This window comes from Pan troglodytes, chromosome 13, assembly GCF_028858775.2.
Source record: "Pan troglodytes isolate AG18354 chromosome 13, NHGRI_mPanTro3-v2.0_pri, whole genome shotgun sequence".
In the NCBI taxonomy this organism is placed as follows: Eukaryota; Metazoa; Chordata; class Mammalia; order Primates; family Hominidae; genus Pan; species Pan troglodytes.
Window position 1 is genome coordinate 81,550,705 of NC_072411.2, and position 18,091 is coordinate 81,568,795.

Consider the following 18,091-nt stretch of genomic DNA (forward strand, 5'->3'; position numbering starts at 1 on the left):
AAGAGAATCACCATATTTCCAGAAACCTAATGTCTCTAGAAGGAGCCTTGAAAAACCTTAGAAGAATCATAAAACAAGAAAACTTAAGATCCAAAGGTCAAGGTTAAAATTAACTTTTATTTTTCTTGAGACAGGATCTTGCTCTGTTGCTCAAGCTGGAATGCAGTGGCGTGATCATAGTTCACTGCAGCCTCAACCTCCTGAGCTCAAGTGATCCTCTTGCTTCAGCCGCCCGAGTAGCTGGGACTACAGGCATGTGCCACACTATGCCCAGCTAAAAATGTTAATGTTTTCCCTGTATGAGGCAATAATACTTAAGATGGCCTCAAATGATGTCAATGACAATTATTACAAATATATTTATGCTTCTTAATTTTTGATTTATGGTAAAGTCATAAATGACAGCCTCTTATCAGAGCACAGAAAGTATTGACTGAATATATATTTTAAAATAATTTGTTAACTTTCATGTGCTATAGACTGAAATTCATTCTACTGAAAATGCATGTCAGAACTGTACACTTAAATGCCTAAAATAGATTGGCTGACATGCAACCCTTGGTTAAATATTAATCAAGAAAAGTTTTGATTTATAGCTTGTGATTTTCCCCTTTTGGCTTGCATGTATTATATACATTCAGAGAAATATACAGTGATACAAGTACTCCAACAGAAAAAGTATGGCACATAGTCATTAAAACACTCAGGAAAAGAAACACCTAGATCTGCAGAGCCTATGAAAAGAGACACAGCAGTGATTCTCTTGTGTACTCCAGATAATAATCTCCAACATTTACATCAGACAACTGGTAGTTCAAAAAACAATGCAGATGATGAGCAAAACATTACATAACAGATGTAATATCAATGAGGACAGATCTATTGATACCATTGTCTAGGAAATCTCCTGAGGTTAGAGATTAAGATTGGATTAGTTGATGATATTTGATAGAGAGGAGAAATGAATACTATCTCTGATCATGATTATAAATCAACAAAATGCAAAATTAGCCATTAGAAGAAGCTAAATACATTAGAAAGGCAAGTGGATTGAAGAGTTATTGAATAATAAATTAATCTATTTTTTGGCTACAATTTCAAGAAAGATGACAGGACAATGTATTCCTATTATAAAGAACAGTTATGGTGGTTTGGAACACTTAAAAATTTTAAGAGGGTTCCAGGTGCAGGGGCTTATGCCTATAATCCCAGCACTTTGGGAGGCTGAGGCAGGAGGATCACTTGAGCTTAGGAGTTTGAGACCAGACTGGGCAACACAGCAAGACCCTGTCTCCACCTTAAAAAAAAAATGCTAAGGGGGGAGTTTTCTGGAGAGATAGCCTAACTATAATGTGATGGTTACACAAATCTATACATATATTAAATTCATAGAACTTTACCCCTCAAAAGGTCAATTTTATATATTATAATTTAATAAGTAAAAAAGAAAAACCTTCTTAACATTATTATGTTTGACTACTAAATCTAACATATCATTACTGGAAAATCTAGGGATTCATACTGTTGAAGGTCATAACTGATTATATTAAATTTTATTCAATGAGAATAATAATTTAAAAAACTATGTGACAAAGAAAATCTCAAAAGGTCAGAAAATAAATTCCTAGTTCACTTTGTTATTTTATTCACAAACACAAATACTTAAATCCCATCTATCTATTTGCAAAATAGGAAACTATACTTTCTGACAGTTACCAGACATGGCGAATCAGTTTAGGCAGGCTTAAAAATAAAACAGGCTAACTTATCTTGGCAGGATGAAAGAAGCCCACTGTTTTGCAAAGTTAAAAAACAAGAGCATTTTATTGAGATAGTTTCTGATCTCAGGCTCTGAAAAATACTTCCCATCTGGTGATATGTGAACTACATGGGATTAAACTATATGAATATTCCCTAAATACCAGTTTTATGCATGCTATTTTCATTATTTTTTGCCATATCCATACACTAATATTTTTCTTTAAATCAAATTGAAGTACACTTAAACAATAAATCATAGAAATAATGTACACTTTCCTATTACTCCTTTCAAAAAATATATTGAAATTAACATCAAAATTAAAACTTTCCTCAAAGTGAATCCACATATCCTAGCTGTTTCCATGCCCAAACATAGAAAGACAAAAGATACATTTACGAATATCTAGTTTCAAGTTCTTAGTAGACTATTATATCTATTGACATCTCCAAAAACATCTTTGAAAATAAATATTCCCATTAAGTTTTAAAAATTGTTAGCTGCCTACATAATTTTTTACATAACTCCTAATACAGTTTTGTTTGTTTTTGTTTTTGTTTGTGTTTTGAGGCAGAGTCTTGCTCCGTGGCCCAGGCTAGAGTGTAGTGGTGCAATATCAGCTCACTGAAACCTCTGCTTCCTGAGTTCAAGCAATTCTCCTGTCTCAGCCTCCTGAGTAGCTGGGATTATAGGCACCCATCACCGCACCTGGCCAGTTTTTTTTTTTTTTTTTTTTTTTTTTGTATTTTTAGTAGAGACGGGGTTTCGTCATGTTGGCCAGGCTGGTCTTGAACTCCTGACCTCAGGCGATTCGCCTGACTTGGCCTCCCAAAGTGCTGGGATTACAGGCGTGAGCCATCGTGCCCGGCCCCTAATAGTTTTATTCTGCTCAAATCTCACATTTGCACCACATTGGCCTGAAAATATGCCTTTGCGTCCCCAAGGCTGAGAGCTCTCCATCCTGAAAGGTAAGTTGAGACTGAGCACTCCAAATAGAAAGGTAGGCAAGTTTCCATCCATCTGCTCTCTAAAAAGCACCAGATTAAGAAGGTTCCTTCATGAAACTCTCCTCAGAATTGGCTCCTCCAGTTTATATATGTAATCCTAATTTTTCTCATAAAATCAACTAAATAAGCACAGCCCTTTTACACTTTCTTTGCTACTTGTCATTAACTTTTTCTGCCTTTTCATCCTTTGGATAACTTATCACTAATTGTATCAAGATTGTACCCCCATCTGTCTCACTTGGAACAGATTTCCTTTATTTTCCTCTTGATTCTGTATTTCCTTAAGGTTTCTGGAAAAGATTCACTTTTTCTTCTAGTCTAAATCTCTTCTTCTGCTGTTTATTATTAAATTCTATAGTTATATTTTTATATTTCAATGTCATTTTGGGGGACATGATTTAGATGATTTAGTTGAATAGAGACTTTAATTGGAATAAAAAAGAATGCCCCACTTGTCACTTTATCTGATTTTGAAACAGACACTGTCAAGCTAATGTTTTGAGTATTTTCCCTCTGATGCAATAACTACAAATACTCGAGACATTTCAATGGGATCCAAATGTGACAGTAATGAAGAGGGCTTTCAGATACCTTTTTAAAAAGTATAAAGTGGTAAAATTCTCAATTTTTGTTCTCAGCATTAGTACAATGCTCTAAAAGCTAGATAAAATAACTATGATGTTAATTTATGTTAACTTAAATTTTTTCCTTTGCTAGTGCAATACCAGTTCTCTTTAGTCATAATGAGATGCATGTAACTAAATCGATGATAATTCTTTTATTCTATCACCAAGTTTCAGGATGAATAAAAAGTTCAGGATTAATAAAAACATTATCATAAATCTTAAAATGTGATAAATGCAAGTAACTCATTTTAGTACAGTCAAAACTATGTTTCTATATCATAATGATTTCATGTGTAGACTACTCAAAAATTACTGGAGGTACTGCAACTACATAACAAATTCTCATTTTTAAAGATTCATTTGGCATTTTATAGACATTCGATTGTTAAAAATGAACAAGTACTTTCAAAAATATTTCTTAAATGTTTATAATATATCTTTTACATTAACAAATGTCTTATTAAGTAGTCATATTAAATTAGCTCATGTTAGTTCACATTGTGCAAAAAAAGCTGTCTATGGATTGAGAAAAGTATAATTCATTAGGAAATAATACTAAAGATGCTTTTTTAAAGAAAAAAATACCCTATCACATAGATCTAGCTACCAATATTCCTTACCTGGCAAAATTTATTGGTCCCAAATAAGCCTCTTCTTTTCTAAAAAAGTAAAAGTTAGAAGCAGTCATCTGGAATTTTGAGGCTAGGAAGCACAATTACATGAAAATTTAAAGAACCCATTTTCCTTGCTTTTCTTTGAGTAAAAAGCCTGAAACACTAACTAAAAGGCAGCAAAAGTTAACACTTGCCACTTTTTCTAATGAAAATCATGCAGAAATGAAAAGCAAGACCTATTAGTGCAATTAACTGGTAGGTAATAAAAGTGAAAGATGAGGTTGCAGCTGTTACCAGGAATTGAGGAGGTAATTGGAGGCCATGTACAGACACATTAACAATTATATTGTAGTACTTATAAAACAAATTAATGAAGCTGGCCTTATATCATCTATCATATTTTCAATATCAAAATAAGAACAATTTTTTTTTTTTTTTGGTGTCTTCAAGATTACAGAGACTACAAATCTCTGCGTTTTTTTTTTAAAAAGAGCATTACTTTCTCTGGGTAAACCAAAAAGTAATTTACATCTCCACAGTGTAAAAAGTTATATAAAAATATGCAGCTGCAAGTGAAACCTAGACACAGGGAAAGTAAACACACTGCAGCACTTCACTAAAGGTAGGATGAATCTAAGATGTGGGCTGTGTGCTCAAGCGACTTGACATAATACTAGATTATATTTAGACTCTAGAAAATTTTGCTACATGGGACTTTAGGCAGAGAAAATAGAATTATAAACTTGTTCAACTATCCCAGTACTTTTCAAGAGGCATGAAATTTGAGTTCTATTCTTATAAGAGTCTTAAAAGGATTTAACTAGCCATCAGGTAACACTGGGATGGGAACTGGGCATCACCCCCATTACGAAACAAAAAGACCACTCGAGAATTGTACAGGACTTTCTTTTATCTATACTATTTATTTTATTCTCAGAGACTTATTGTGTTGCTCAGTCTGGAGAGCAGTGGCGTGACTGAAGCCTTAAACTCATAGGATCAAATGATCCTCTCACTTCAGCCTCCCAAGTAGCTAGGACTGCAAGCATGTGCCACTGTGCCCAGCCAAGTTTTTTAAAAAATTTTTATTTATTTATTGTAGAGACAGGGTCTCACTATGTTGCCCAGGCTGGTCTTGAACTTCTGGCCTCATGTGATCCTCCTGCCTTAGCCTTTCAAAGTGCTGGGATTACAGACGTGAGCCACCTTGCCCAGCCCATACTATTTGTAAAGATGGGGAAATCTTAACTTAAACTTAACGAACTATTTTAACCAATGTTCTAAAAAGCATTTGGTAAGCATTTATTACTTATCCAGTATAGTAGGCCCTGGTAGCTCTTCTATTAAACAGAAATATAAATCAGGTTCTTTACTTTTAAAATTTAAAGTCGGCCGGGCACGGTGGCTGACGCCTGCAATCCCAGTACTTTGGGAGGCCGAGGCCGGCGGATCACGAGGTCAGGAGATAGCGACAATCCTGGCTAACAAGGTAAAACCCGGTCTCTACTAAAAATAAAAAAAATTAGCAGGGCGTGGTGGCGGGCGCCTGTAGTCCCAGCTACTTGGGAGGCTGAGGCAGGAGAATGGCATGAATCCGGGAGGTGGAGCTTGCAGTGAGCCGAGATCGTGCCACTGCCGTCCAGCCTGGGTGACAGAGCGAGACTCCGTCTCAAAAAAAAAAAAAAAAAAAAAAAAATTTAAAGTCAGCCATCGAGCAAATATTTCTAGAGGTCCAATATGTTTTAGATGCTGTCTCAGACTGGATAGGAAAATGAGTAAAACACAAAAAAGGGCATAATTAAAAAAGTTAAAAAGTGAAAAAGGTAGTACAAACTCTACTCAATTGGAGGCTGGGAAAAGAAGTTGCCATTAAGCAAAACAATGAGGCATGAGAGGCACAAAAAGGTCTGTCTCCGCTTCCCCCACCCATACTTCGGGGTTTTTTTCCCCTCTGACAGTGACATCCATGTGTTATTCTCCCAGGGGTATTTTCTTTTTCTTTTTTCTAGCTGTGTAATAACAATAATAAACATCATTGTAAGAGGAGCTTTGATTTACTGAGGTTTGCCAGGAACTACACTAAGGAATTACCTCCTGTAGTCTCCATCATCACTCGAGGCAGACATGATTATTATCCTCCTTTAACAAACGAGGAATCAAAGGCTTTGAGAGGTTCAATAATGAATCACCCTCAAGTTCATAGGTCAGCATTCAAACACAGGTAGGAATCTCCCCCAACATTGTTCCCTGCTAAAGAAACACTGCCAGAATCATGAGTGTATTGCATCGCACTGCTAAAGGGTATGGGTTTGGAGAAGAATGGATAAGACTTCCTGGAACTTCTGCAGTCTGGAAGGTTGCTGCCTACACAAACCTAAGGTGCTTAAGAAAAAGTTTTCTGGAAAAGCGAGTCTAGGTTTTCTCTTTCTGACCTATTTCTCATATTCTTAGGATAAGCCCATTACTTCCTGTGCAACTTCAGGAAAGCCATAAATAAAAATTTGGGCTGTCCTGTCCTCTTTCCTCATTATAACTGTTGGGTTTGCACGCAGAAAAAAAAAGTCCTGGGAATATTTAGAAATTACGTGTTTGCAAGTGGCAGTCATCATTTCCACCTGTCCTTGATTTGCTGCTAAGCAGACCGCGGCTACAAACCCTTGTTACTTTGGGCCTTCTGGAAGTTTGGCTAAGTATCAACTTTTAAACTGTGATATTGTGGTATTACAGTCTCCATCATCACATGAGGCAGACATGATTATTATCAGTATCGTTATTATTATTACAGTAGTACAAAGAGAATAACTATTTTTTATCCCTTCCTTCTTGAATATCAGCCTTATGGGAAAGGATGTGACCATAGGGTCTCAACAGAACTTCAAATATTCATGAAACAACATGTTTAAGTGATAGCTGTGTCGCTGAAGAGCAATATTTCTCTAAAGTTACTTTAAAATGGGTTTTGTCTTTCATATTTAAAGACTCTGACCATATGCTTTTATGTTGATGTTTTACTTTTTAAAAATCCTTGAAAACTTCAATAGAAAGAAAGCAGATACAGCAACAACAAAGATAATTTTTTTCTCTTAAAGATCAAGAAATACAAATGATTGCATATTGTTGGCAACACTAGTTTAACCACAGATTTTTTTTTTTTTTTTACACAGTGTCTCTTCTGTCACCCAGGCTGGAGTGCAGTGGCTCAGTCTGGGTCACTGCAACCTCTGCCTCTCGGGCTCAAGTGATTCTCCCAACTCAGCCTTCTGGGTAGCTGGGATTCCAGGTATGTGCCACCATGCCCAGCTAATTTTTTGTAGAGACAGGGTTTCGCCATGTTGCCCAGGCTGGAACTATAGAACATTGTACTATTTTGGATTTCAATTCAGAAGGCTCATTAAAAATACACCACATGGCCAGGCGCGGTGGCTCACGCCTATAATCCCAGCACTTTGGGATGCTGAGGCAGGCGGATCACCTCAGGTCAGGAGTTCAAGACCAGCCTGACCAACATGGAGAAACCCTGTCTCTACTAAAAAAAAAAAATACAGAATTAGCCAGGCATGGTGGCACATGCCTGCAATCCCAGCTACTCGGGAGGCTGAGGCAGAAGAATCGCTTGAACCCAGGAGGCGGAGGTTGCAGTGAGCCAAGATTGCACCATTGCACTCCAACCTGGGCAACAAGAGCGAAACTCTGTCTCAAGAAAAAAAAAGAAACAAAGAAAGAAAGAAAGAAAAATACAGCAAATAGAACATTACACAGGGAGTGCATGCACCATGGGATCTGCATGTTTGCATCTGGAGTGTGTAAAAGCTGAGGCTTGCCTTGCTGACACTGCTTCTCCTACCCAGAGCACCCTGACAAGGGTCCACCTGAATGCTATCAGTTCTGCTGAAAGGAAGATGAATGGCATGTCACTCTCTCCACAAACTGTTTATTAAACCAAGGGTCAAATGTTTGGGGAGATGGTTTCCTCCAGAATCCCCAGCTCTTTGCTGAAACCACATATTGGTTGTGGCCGGCAACAATATTAACTGGGCCCCTCTTTCACTGGGATACAACTACCCAAGCAGAAAGTTAACCAGTCATTCAGAACTGTTATAAAGGCAATAACAACACAACACATACTTCAGAAACTAATAGACAGGTTACATTACATCTAAGTCCTGGATCCAGTGAAGCTTCATTACTATTGCTACTACTATTATTTTATCAAAATGTTGCAGGCTTTTAAGTATTTTGAGGCTGGTTGACTATCGGCAACATCTAATAGCTGCTGAAATTAAGCAGGACCCCAGGATTTCAGTTTTTCCCAATTTTCTAGGGCTTCCTTAATGGCAGTATATATTCCCGATAGAAAACACAAGGGAGTCAGCCCAGAGATGAGGCAGCCTATCAGAGTAGAGTACAGAATAGCATTTCATTTTTTTCCTCTGTTTTCTAAACTATGAATTTAGAAAGCTTGATATATTTCACTCTAATTCCATATTGTTAGGTCTCCTTTGAAAAGCTCTGGGATTCACCAAACAATAGTTGTATATTCCATTGACAGAAAGGATGACTAAAGTCAAGAAAAAAAAAAAATCCTGTGATGTATCTTGAAGATCTGTTTTGAAAAGAAGACTGAACTCTGTATTTTCTGGTCATTTTTTTTTTTGGAGAAATTTCATCTTCATTTTATTTTGGGGTTTCTGTCATAAAATAATGTCCTTTTTCTAGATGACTCTGGTTGTAAGAAGTGCAACTCTTTCAGAGGTAAGGGTTTCATATCAACTTTAAATATTCAGTTCTCTCCTTAGGAATTTTTGCTCCTTTTCAACATATTACACATTTATAAATGTATGACTTCCAATTTGTTTATATATTTACTATATTTTTCTTGAAATTTTATTCACATAATAAAAGTTTATTAAGTACCTATCATACATTGTTTTAGGAGCTGGACATACAGTGGAGAATAGGCTTTCAAATATCCAACATTCTAGTTGGGAACACCCAGACCCAAATCTCTAACATAATAAATAAGGTATTTTCAGAGGGTTGTAAGTAGCATTGAAAAATAAAATAAAATAGAAGAATGGGAAAGACACAATATTTTACCATGAAAAATTTTTGAAAACACATTTTTGTTGCCTTGATACCCACTGTAATTCAGATACTTTTACATGTAAAGTCATAACAAATATGCAAAAAAACAAAACAAAACAAAAAAACACTCTTCCATGATTTAGAGAAGTTGATACAGAATCCAGACTCATACAAGTGGTAAAACCTGTAGACTAAGAGACACGCTCCTCAGCTTCCAACACAGTCTGTCAGTCTGTGAGATGTCTGCAGAGGATTTTTTCAACTAGCAAGTAGCAAGACAACAACTGATCTCAGAGCTACCACCATCATCATAATCCCAAGAAGAAAGGTAAACTAAAGTAATCTGCATTTTGAAAGTTCTCTAAGGATGAGTACTAAGTACTAGACACCTTTCATCTGGAGACCTTTCTAACAGGTTTCTGCACAGTGTGGTTGGCCTGGAACTTGGTGAGTGAATAGCAAAATGATCATGAGTTACTTCTTTTGTCTTTCAAATAAATACATATGTTGTCTAAGAGCTAACAGTTTTGTGTGAGGATATTACAACAAAATAATGTTTTTCATCTTTTATACTTTTAGAACCACAAGGAGTTACCAAATGGTAAAAGTAAAAAAGCTAAAAGCAAATGAATTGGTGATTTCACCATCTCCTTCTCTTTAGTGGAAACCTAGTAATGCTTTCGACAGATAACTTTTAAACTGTTCTGAGTAGAAAAAAAAATTCTTAAGTTCTTCTTCAGACAATAGTTACTTTGTTAATAGGAGATGCCATAAGGTTAGGCCTGGGTACCTGACTGGAGCTGAATGTCTAACTCTCACAGTAGATCCTTGTGTGTAACAAATATGGTCAGTCCAAATGTTAAAATGTTCCATTTTCCTGGCTAGCTCTACATGCCTGGTGACTTTCCATGCTGCGGGGATCAAGAGTGATGCAGCAAAGCTGTAGTTATGCTGCTGGGTAATTTAAGAAGCCACTTCAAAGAGCTTTTCAAAAAGTTCAGTTTAACAAATAAGACTTTCAGTTTATTTCTGAAATGGGTATGGGACTTAATTAAATGTTTACTTATACCTCATAGTCACTAACACACAACACCCAGCAATGTTTTTGGCGTTGATGTTCCTATTTGAGTTTTAAATGAGTAAACTAAATAACTGAAATTCTATCACATAGGTGTTCATATTCAGGTTTTAAATGCACACTGAAAGGTCTGGTTGGTTAATGTGATTTATTAAAGAAGCCCAGACCACCCTCAACCCCAAATGCAACTGCTGTTTTCAACGTAGGGAAAAAGAATTAAGGTAATGAGCCGGATTATGTCTTCTAAGAAAACTCTGTGCTTTTCTTTGTTTGTTTCCATTCTTGAATAAGCAAATGCTTAGATATGACTGGAAATCTTTAGGGGAGACAGGTATTTTTCCATCAGGATGCTAAGAAAGTTCTTGATAGGGTTTTCATTTTATCTTCAAGATTTGATGTTCCTAATTTTTGGTCAAAGTATACATAAGATTTTAAAGATCTGTAACATCTTTCAAAGATCACGCATAACAAAAAGTTCATATGATATTAGTAGATGCCCTTTTGAAAAAAATATGAGAAAATTATAGGTGTTTCAAGCAAAAGGAAAAACTACCTGGAAATCTTTCAGGGAATTAATAAGAATTTACCTCTATTGTGAATTTTAGTAGCCTAGAAGAAGAAATAAAATGATGATAAGTGCTATCAATATGTTTTGTATGTGGAGAAGTTACTGTCCTCAAAGTACGTATACTTTATACTTCTCAGTGAGATATATTCATATTTAAACAGCAACAACGAATAGCTCAAGACTTATATAATTGACAATAAACTCTATCACCCAAAGATAAATACGAACAAAACTGGTTATAGTATACTATTCTGAGTGATAGGAACAGAAACTAGATTCACCAAGATAATCTAAATAAAATGGGTTGGGTGTTTCCTTATTTAGTATTGTATCTCCTTCGGGTGAAATGAAATGAGAAATATTTCAGGAATACAGACTAAAAAATAATTATTCAGTAGATGTGTAAAATGTGAAATAGAGATTCATTGGAGTGTAGGTCAAGAGAAATGGTTATTCCATAGCACATGTGAAGAGAGATCCATCCCAAAGTTTGGAAGGACAGGCCAAATATCTGAGCTAAAAGACAGTAAACAGTTTTTGGCCTTTTGTTTTCTTTTTAAATAGTGACTTGAAAACAATCCCCCAAATTGTCCTCAAATTAAATTTCCATAACATAAAATTCAGTGCCAAAAATAAATCTGAGAAATATCTTTTTATAAAATAGGATTCTTTATTTTTTAGGAGAGGAAAAAAAGTATACGAGTAACTGAAGAATACTTGCTGATACTTATAGATGTAGTTTAAAAAAACACTGGTGCTAAATCTCCAAATCCAAATAAGGATACAATTGCTTGTTTTTTGGTAAACGAGCTCAAAAATATGTTACAAGGGCTTTCTAAGAGACTAGAGGAATAATAAACTTTCTCGATCTAAAAATCAATACATCTCCTGAACAGCCACATGCATTAACTGACATCCTTTCAAAACCATTCTGTCAAAGCTAAGTTTGAAAGGCTGTTCAGTAACTAATCAGATATATCCTGATGCTGAGGTCCATGACAAAAATTAAAAAGGTGTAACATGAAAAGAAAACTCCTCCAGGCAGGAAGAAGTGCAAAAGAGAAATCTGGACCTTTGAATATATTTCTGTTCGAATATATTTCTTCATTTTGCAAAGCTAAGTGGAAATGAAGCAATTTTCCCCATAATGGGGGCCAACACATTTCTTACCCTTTCACTAAGAAGAAATATGACAATTGAGCACTAGTAAAGCTCTAGACAAATTAACAAATGTGCAGTGTTCTAATCTTAAATATTTTGGGCCCTTAATTCCACTGCCACATAACCGTTACACAGTGGTAAAATGTCAGGGATCATCTACATTTTCAAACTTCAAAAAAAAAAATTGTTTTCGTTTAAGCCCCAGAACCTCCCCACCCACCCAAACAAAATCCTAACTGGAAACTCAATAGAATAAAACTCAGTTTTTAGAAACTGAGTTCTGGTGAAAGCAGACAGATCAGGCCCCAGATCTACCAGCCTGATTTTAGTCTTTCTCGCTTGAAAATGAAGAAAGATTTGGAGAATTTTAGTGACTTGTTTGAGCCTCCTCAGGTAACACCTGAACCCAGATCTCCTTCTATGTTTGCCAGATTTAGCAAGTAATAATATAAGATGTCCAGTTAAAGTGGAATTTTAGGGGTAAACAGCAAATAATTTAAAAAAGTATGTGCCAAACATTGCATGGCACATACTGACATTAAAAATGATTTGTTTGCTGTTTATCTAAAACTCCTCTTTAGTCTGGGTGCAGTGGCTCATGCCTGTAATCCCAGCACTTTGGGAGACCGAGGTGGGAGGATCACCTGAGGTCAGGAGTTCGAGATCAGCCTGGCCAACATGGCAAAACCCCATCTCTACTAAAAATACAAAAATCAGCTGGGTGTGGTGGTGGGCACCTGTAATCCCAGCTACTGGGGAGGCTGAGGCAGGAGAATCGCTTGAACCTGGGAGGTTCAAGTGCAGTGAGCCGAGATCATGCCACTGCACTCCAGCCTGGGTGACAGAGTGAGACTCCATCTCAAAAATAAATAAATAAATAGAAATATATAAATAAATATCCTTTTTAACTGGGTATCCTATAGTTAGATCTGTTTCCCCTTCCCTGATTCCCACCCAAGGATGTCACAGTGATATCAATGTTGATTCTACTGCTTATCCTCCTCACAGGCTCACTTTGTCACACTTAACATTTTAGGGCTTTAGCTAGGAAAGTGGTCCTTGAGTGGTTCTGTGGAAAGTTGATAGCAAAAATATTTTATGGCTTCTGTTCATCTTGCTATTGCCCTTTTGTATAAATAGGTATGTGTACACATAATAGCTCTTCTTAGTGGAAAACATTTTTGGTTTAAATTTGTCTCTGCATTTATAGTGTACAAAATATACAATAGTTGTAAAGTAAAATAAAGAACTTTAATAGAGTGCTTCATTCTGCTTTCTGCAGTGATAATTGCTTTATCGAATAAGGCTCTGTTAATGGTTCAGCTTGACATTCAACATTTGTCCATTTGATTTATAATTATTCTCACGTGATTGCAAGGAGGCTATGGTTCAAACCAAAAGTAGTTTAAATTGAACTGTCTTTTCTTCTGAATTTGTAAGGAAATGTAGTTACTTCCAGGCAAAACTATTTCATTTACCAAATTTATTTCAAATATACGCAAAGCCCTCTCTGCCTCTATATGTTCTGAATAGACTAACACATACGTAAGAGAAAAATAAATACAGCAAATGAAATCACCAAGTTAAAAACACATCCAGTTTGCTTATATGTTGGCCATGGATACGGCACCAAGAATTCCTAATCAAACAATGAAGAGAAACCTACATGAACCACGTAGCAAGTTGTCATGAAACATGTCAAGTGTCTCAGTAACATTCACAAAAAGGCTGTTAAGAGGCAAAAATCATTTGTATTTACAATCTATCCACTCCTTATAAAGATTTTCAGAAATGTTTCTGAATTATTCTGCTTTCCTTCCTGAAATTCAGTCTAGCAGGATGCTTGGCCCTTCAAAGTCTTCATGAAACTCATCTGAAATTTTTATTCACCTTTCTGCCTCCCCACAACCTGTAATACTAATTATAATCAGACAAATACCTACACCTGACAACACAAGAAGCTGATATGCCACTTTATTAAAAAGATTTTGTATAATTAGTCCAGAATCACCAAATTTCTGCCTCACAATAGAACAATATCACAATGTCAGTTGTTGGCAGTTATCAAACCACTACAGTTCCATTGGCCCTCCCAAAGCTGAGGTTAAAAGCTGGCCTCTGGAAATCAATCATGCTCTCGGCAGAGGATATCTCAGTGATATGAGAGCTGAAATGGAGACTGTAATCTTTTGTGATTACCCTAGAGGCTGAAGCAAATGTAAAAGGGAGTCTATGAATTGCTGATAATTTCCTGTGATGACCGACTCCAGGAAATTCTGACATTACCCTTGCACTGTAACAAAATGAAGGTTCCCCAGATCCATAGCTTCAAAGAACTCTACATCTGGGTGTCACAATGCTTCTTTAGAAGCTACTCATCCATTAAAGGGGCCAGGCCTGTGAGGCAGCAGCACTCTCTGAAAACAATGGAAGGTCTGATTGCACGAGAAGTAATGAGCTCTATGCTACAGGCTGTCTTTCTACATAGTTCTTTTCTGAGGGAACTGATGTAAGATGTATCAGTTTTACTCCCCCCACCACCTCAGAAGTCTAAAGACTGGTAGATTTATCTGCTGTTCTAACAGCTGTAGAGCTATGAATATCTTAGTCTGTGTAATTTAAAATTTTTTATTTAGGCTGATATTTGCATTCTGAGAAAAAATATTTTTTATGCATATGTACATACCCTTGAGGTCTATATAATACTTTGAGATAGAATCTAAGACTACTAATCTTTTTTGAGTAGGCAGCGAACTTACAATTAGACACCATGCTCGGAGCACAGGTTAAGGGGGTCCTTTTCATGTGATTGGCAATTTAAATTCAGGAAAACAGGTGTGTGGGAGGGGGAGGAGTGGGTAGGGTAAAGGGAGATGTGTAACAGTCAAAGTTCAAGGGATTTTTGGAATAAATTTCTATTATCAATACATGAAGGATAATTTGATATATTGATTATTATGACTTAGTTTAAAATGTGTTTTAAATTGCCATTTTAACCTAGTTGCAATTTGATTAATGAATAACATGGGAATAAGGGGTCTATATTTGGAAGTCAACAGTATTTTAAAAATATAGCAAGAAACATTATGTCTTACTACTCTATGACAATGTATCATAGGTACACAGCTCTCAGGTTCAAAATGGCATGCAGCCTTTGAAACCTAAATATCACTGGAGGTAAATAGGGAAAAATAGAATCCATTCAAACTGGTTGTGCTTATTCGCAACCTCCACTTAATATATTCTCTTCCAATCCCTGCTCCAAATTCAGCTGCAGCACCTCTGTACTGTTTCCAGGCAGTCAAGTGACTGTGATCTTTAAGTATGCTCTAGCATTATCTCATTCAGCTAACATAAAATGAGCACCTGCTAAGTACCAGGAATAACTATTTTAAACTGGAGTGTTAAGTTCTTAAACTCAAGGTCTTAGCCATATATATGTCTTTAGCATCTACCTTAATTAGGATTGCTCTAATGTACACAGCCAACCCAAGTGATAAATATAAAACTTGGTTTGAGGTAATTAGGAAAAAGAGATAAAAGGGATAGAAATAATAATTAAACTATCAATATTGTAAGAATAGAGCTTTGCTGTTTTAAGTATCCTTTTGTAAACATAATCTCATTTGATATTTATAGGTATTTTAAGTTATTAGAAATAGCATGGGGATATGTTATATACTTATAATTTTTTCACAGCCTCTCATTAAATTCCAAAAATTTTCTAAATATTCAGTCATATACCCTCAATTCCTCATAAATATAATAAACTCAAATCTTCATGATGTAAAAATAGGAAGGTATTACATCATGAAAATGAGGAAAACTGGCACAAAGTGACTTTCTTGAGATCAAAGACTATGAGTCTAGACACGAGTCTTCTAACTCCTAGTCCGGTGCTTTTTTTCCCTATACAATGAAGTGAATCACCTACCTTGTTCTCCCCTTTATTCTGGTTTCTGCTTCCCTGGACAGCATGAACAGAGGCAAGCCCAGGTAGGACGGTCAGAAGTTTACTTTAGAGCAAAGTAAGTAGAGTTACTTTTCTGAGGTCCCAAAGAACTCGCCAAATGGCTTTTTGGAGAAGGTAGGATATAGTTGATGAATGAGTGACTGACTAAATAAATAAATGCTACTACTTCCTTCAAAAGGTAAGTGCTTCAAAAATGTACCATGTGATAGCAGTCATTCATAATCATTTTAGCATCTAACAGCTTCAGCTCATTTTGGGAAATGTAGATATTTATGGATTTGATCACACTATAATGGCAATGGACCATCTTATATAGAGAAGTTTGGGTCTACCTGGGAAAAACACAGAAATTAAGTAGGCCCAGACATGTGTTTTGAGAATTACATTCTATGTACCTCTAATTATTTGTAAATCATAAGCCTGTGAAAAATATCGGTATTTTCTATAATACCACTCAGATCTTTAGTTGGCTCAAGAAACTGTATTCACAATAAGAGAAAACAAGTACAGGCTGACAAGATGAATCTATCTCCTGAATCAAATACACTGCAAAGGAGAATTTTCAACTTGACTTTAGAAGCCATGGGAATTATTGGGTACTTAAAAAAATATTTCGCACATGAATAACCTGAGAGAAGTACACATATTTAAGTTCAAGATATAGTATGGTGGAGACCAGCTTTTGCTTTTCTGATATTTAGATTTTTTGTTTTTCCTTTTCAGTGGTAGGGCTCTCTACTAGAATAAATGAGAAGACTCAATTCTATTCTTCAATCTTCTGATTTGCAAAAAGGTCACAACAATGACACATGTAATCTGTTTCATATGTGGGTACATTAAAAGAATCAATATAAAATGTCTTTGAAATATGCTGAATCCCTCTGATACTAGAATTTCATGAAAATGGTATCATTTATATGATTTGTGTCTTTCAAAAATTTCAAGTATCAGAACATAAAAAGGAAGGTAAACCTAAATTGAAAGCAAATCTGTAAAAAGTGTTTTTTCAAGATTCCTACTGAGCTCTACAAAGATGTTGAAACTTCACAGATTGCTAAACAGCACTCCAATTCATCTTTAGCACCCTCAAAAGCAACTATAAAAGTAAAGGAACCAGAATATTCCAAAGCATGTCTCTCCAACCCCCAAGGGCTGTGAGACTTAATTCTAAACACAAAAATCTAGAAGGTGGAAGTAAAAACAGATCTGCGTTGTTGGATGGGTTCGCAAGCTTTTGATAAAAGTTTTTCAGAGGCCACTATCATTGATTAAAATTTATAGAGCAACTAATTTAGAAATACATTTTCTGAGCTGGTGAGAATGTTTTACACAATAATATTTTGCTACTTTTTTGTATTTATTAGGCTTGCCTACCGTACCACAGAGACATAAAGTTTTGGTCACTGACAGAAGCTAAGAATTTTTCTCTTAAAATTTTCCTGTTTCCTCTTGTTCTTTTAATTCTTTTTTTAAAATTATCTGTAGATTTGTTAAGAATATTAGTGTAGAATAAGATAAAAATTTTTAAGAAGAGGGCCCAACATAGACACTTTTTCCAAGTTGACTCTACTCTTGAAAAATGCTGACCTGGGACAGCGCCAAGACTAAAGACTTGTCTTGCCAGAAAATCTGATGTCCCCTCCAAGTACACATAATCCTTGAAACTCTAGCACTGAAGATGAGGCCCCAGAACCATGTGACATTGGGACTAGGATAAAGAAAGGGACATGCAAGAGGACACGGCATGGTGGGTCTACAGATGCTTCTTTTCACAGGCTCCTGAAATTTTACATTCTTTTACCTCATAAAGGACCATCAAAGTCTCAATCTGATATTTTTAGGCAGCTTTTATGAAATGAATTGACTGTTCACTATGACCACAATCCTCTATTATGTTATGGTGAATTATACAAGAGGAAGCAATTTCTATTAGACAGAGAGCAACTTCTGTCTAATTCATCACAATAACCTTTCTCCTTAGCACAATGCCAGGGACATGTAGACATGCAGTAAATGGTTGTGAATGAGTGACTTTTACTAGATGCCCTGAAAAAGCAATTTATTAAAGAGAAAAAATGTGACTATGCATTATAGAAACATACAATAAATACATACCATATAAATAATATCTGCATACTCTAAAGGTGTTTCAAGAGTAAGTAGAGAAGAGGGAGATTTGAAAACAAAGCCCTTAGTAAGATAAATCTTGAGGCTTTTGAG

The 18,091-nt window shown here is 35.8% G+C and overlaps 1 protein-coding gene across 17 annotated transcripts in view; it reads right to left on the bottom strand.

The window, feature by feature from the left end:
- The window catches only part of ZNF385B (zinc finger protein 385B), a 420,705-nt gene that overhangs the window by 74,634 nt on the left and 327,980 nt on the right, over positions 1-18,091 (bottom strand). For 10 of the 17 annotated variants that reach the window (XM_009443823.4, XM_009443825.4, XM_009443828.5 and 7 more), the window contains one exon: positions 4,013-4,051. The exons of the other annotated variants lie outside the window; for them this stretch is intronic. In XM_009443823.4, the coding sequence (XP_009442098.1) occupies positions 4,013-4,051 (39 nt within the window). The remainder of the gene's footprint in view (positions 1-4,012; positions 4,052-18,091) is intronic. 17 annotated transcript variants of the gene reach the window in all.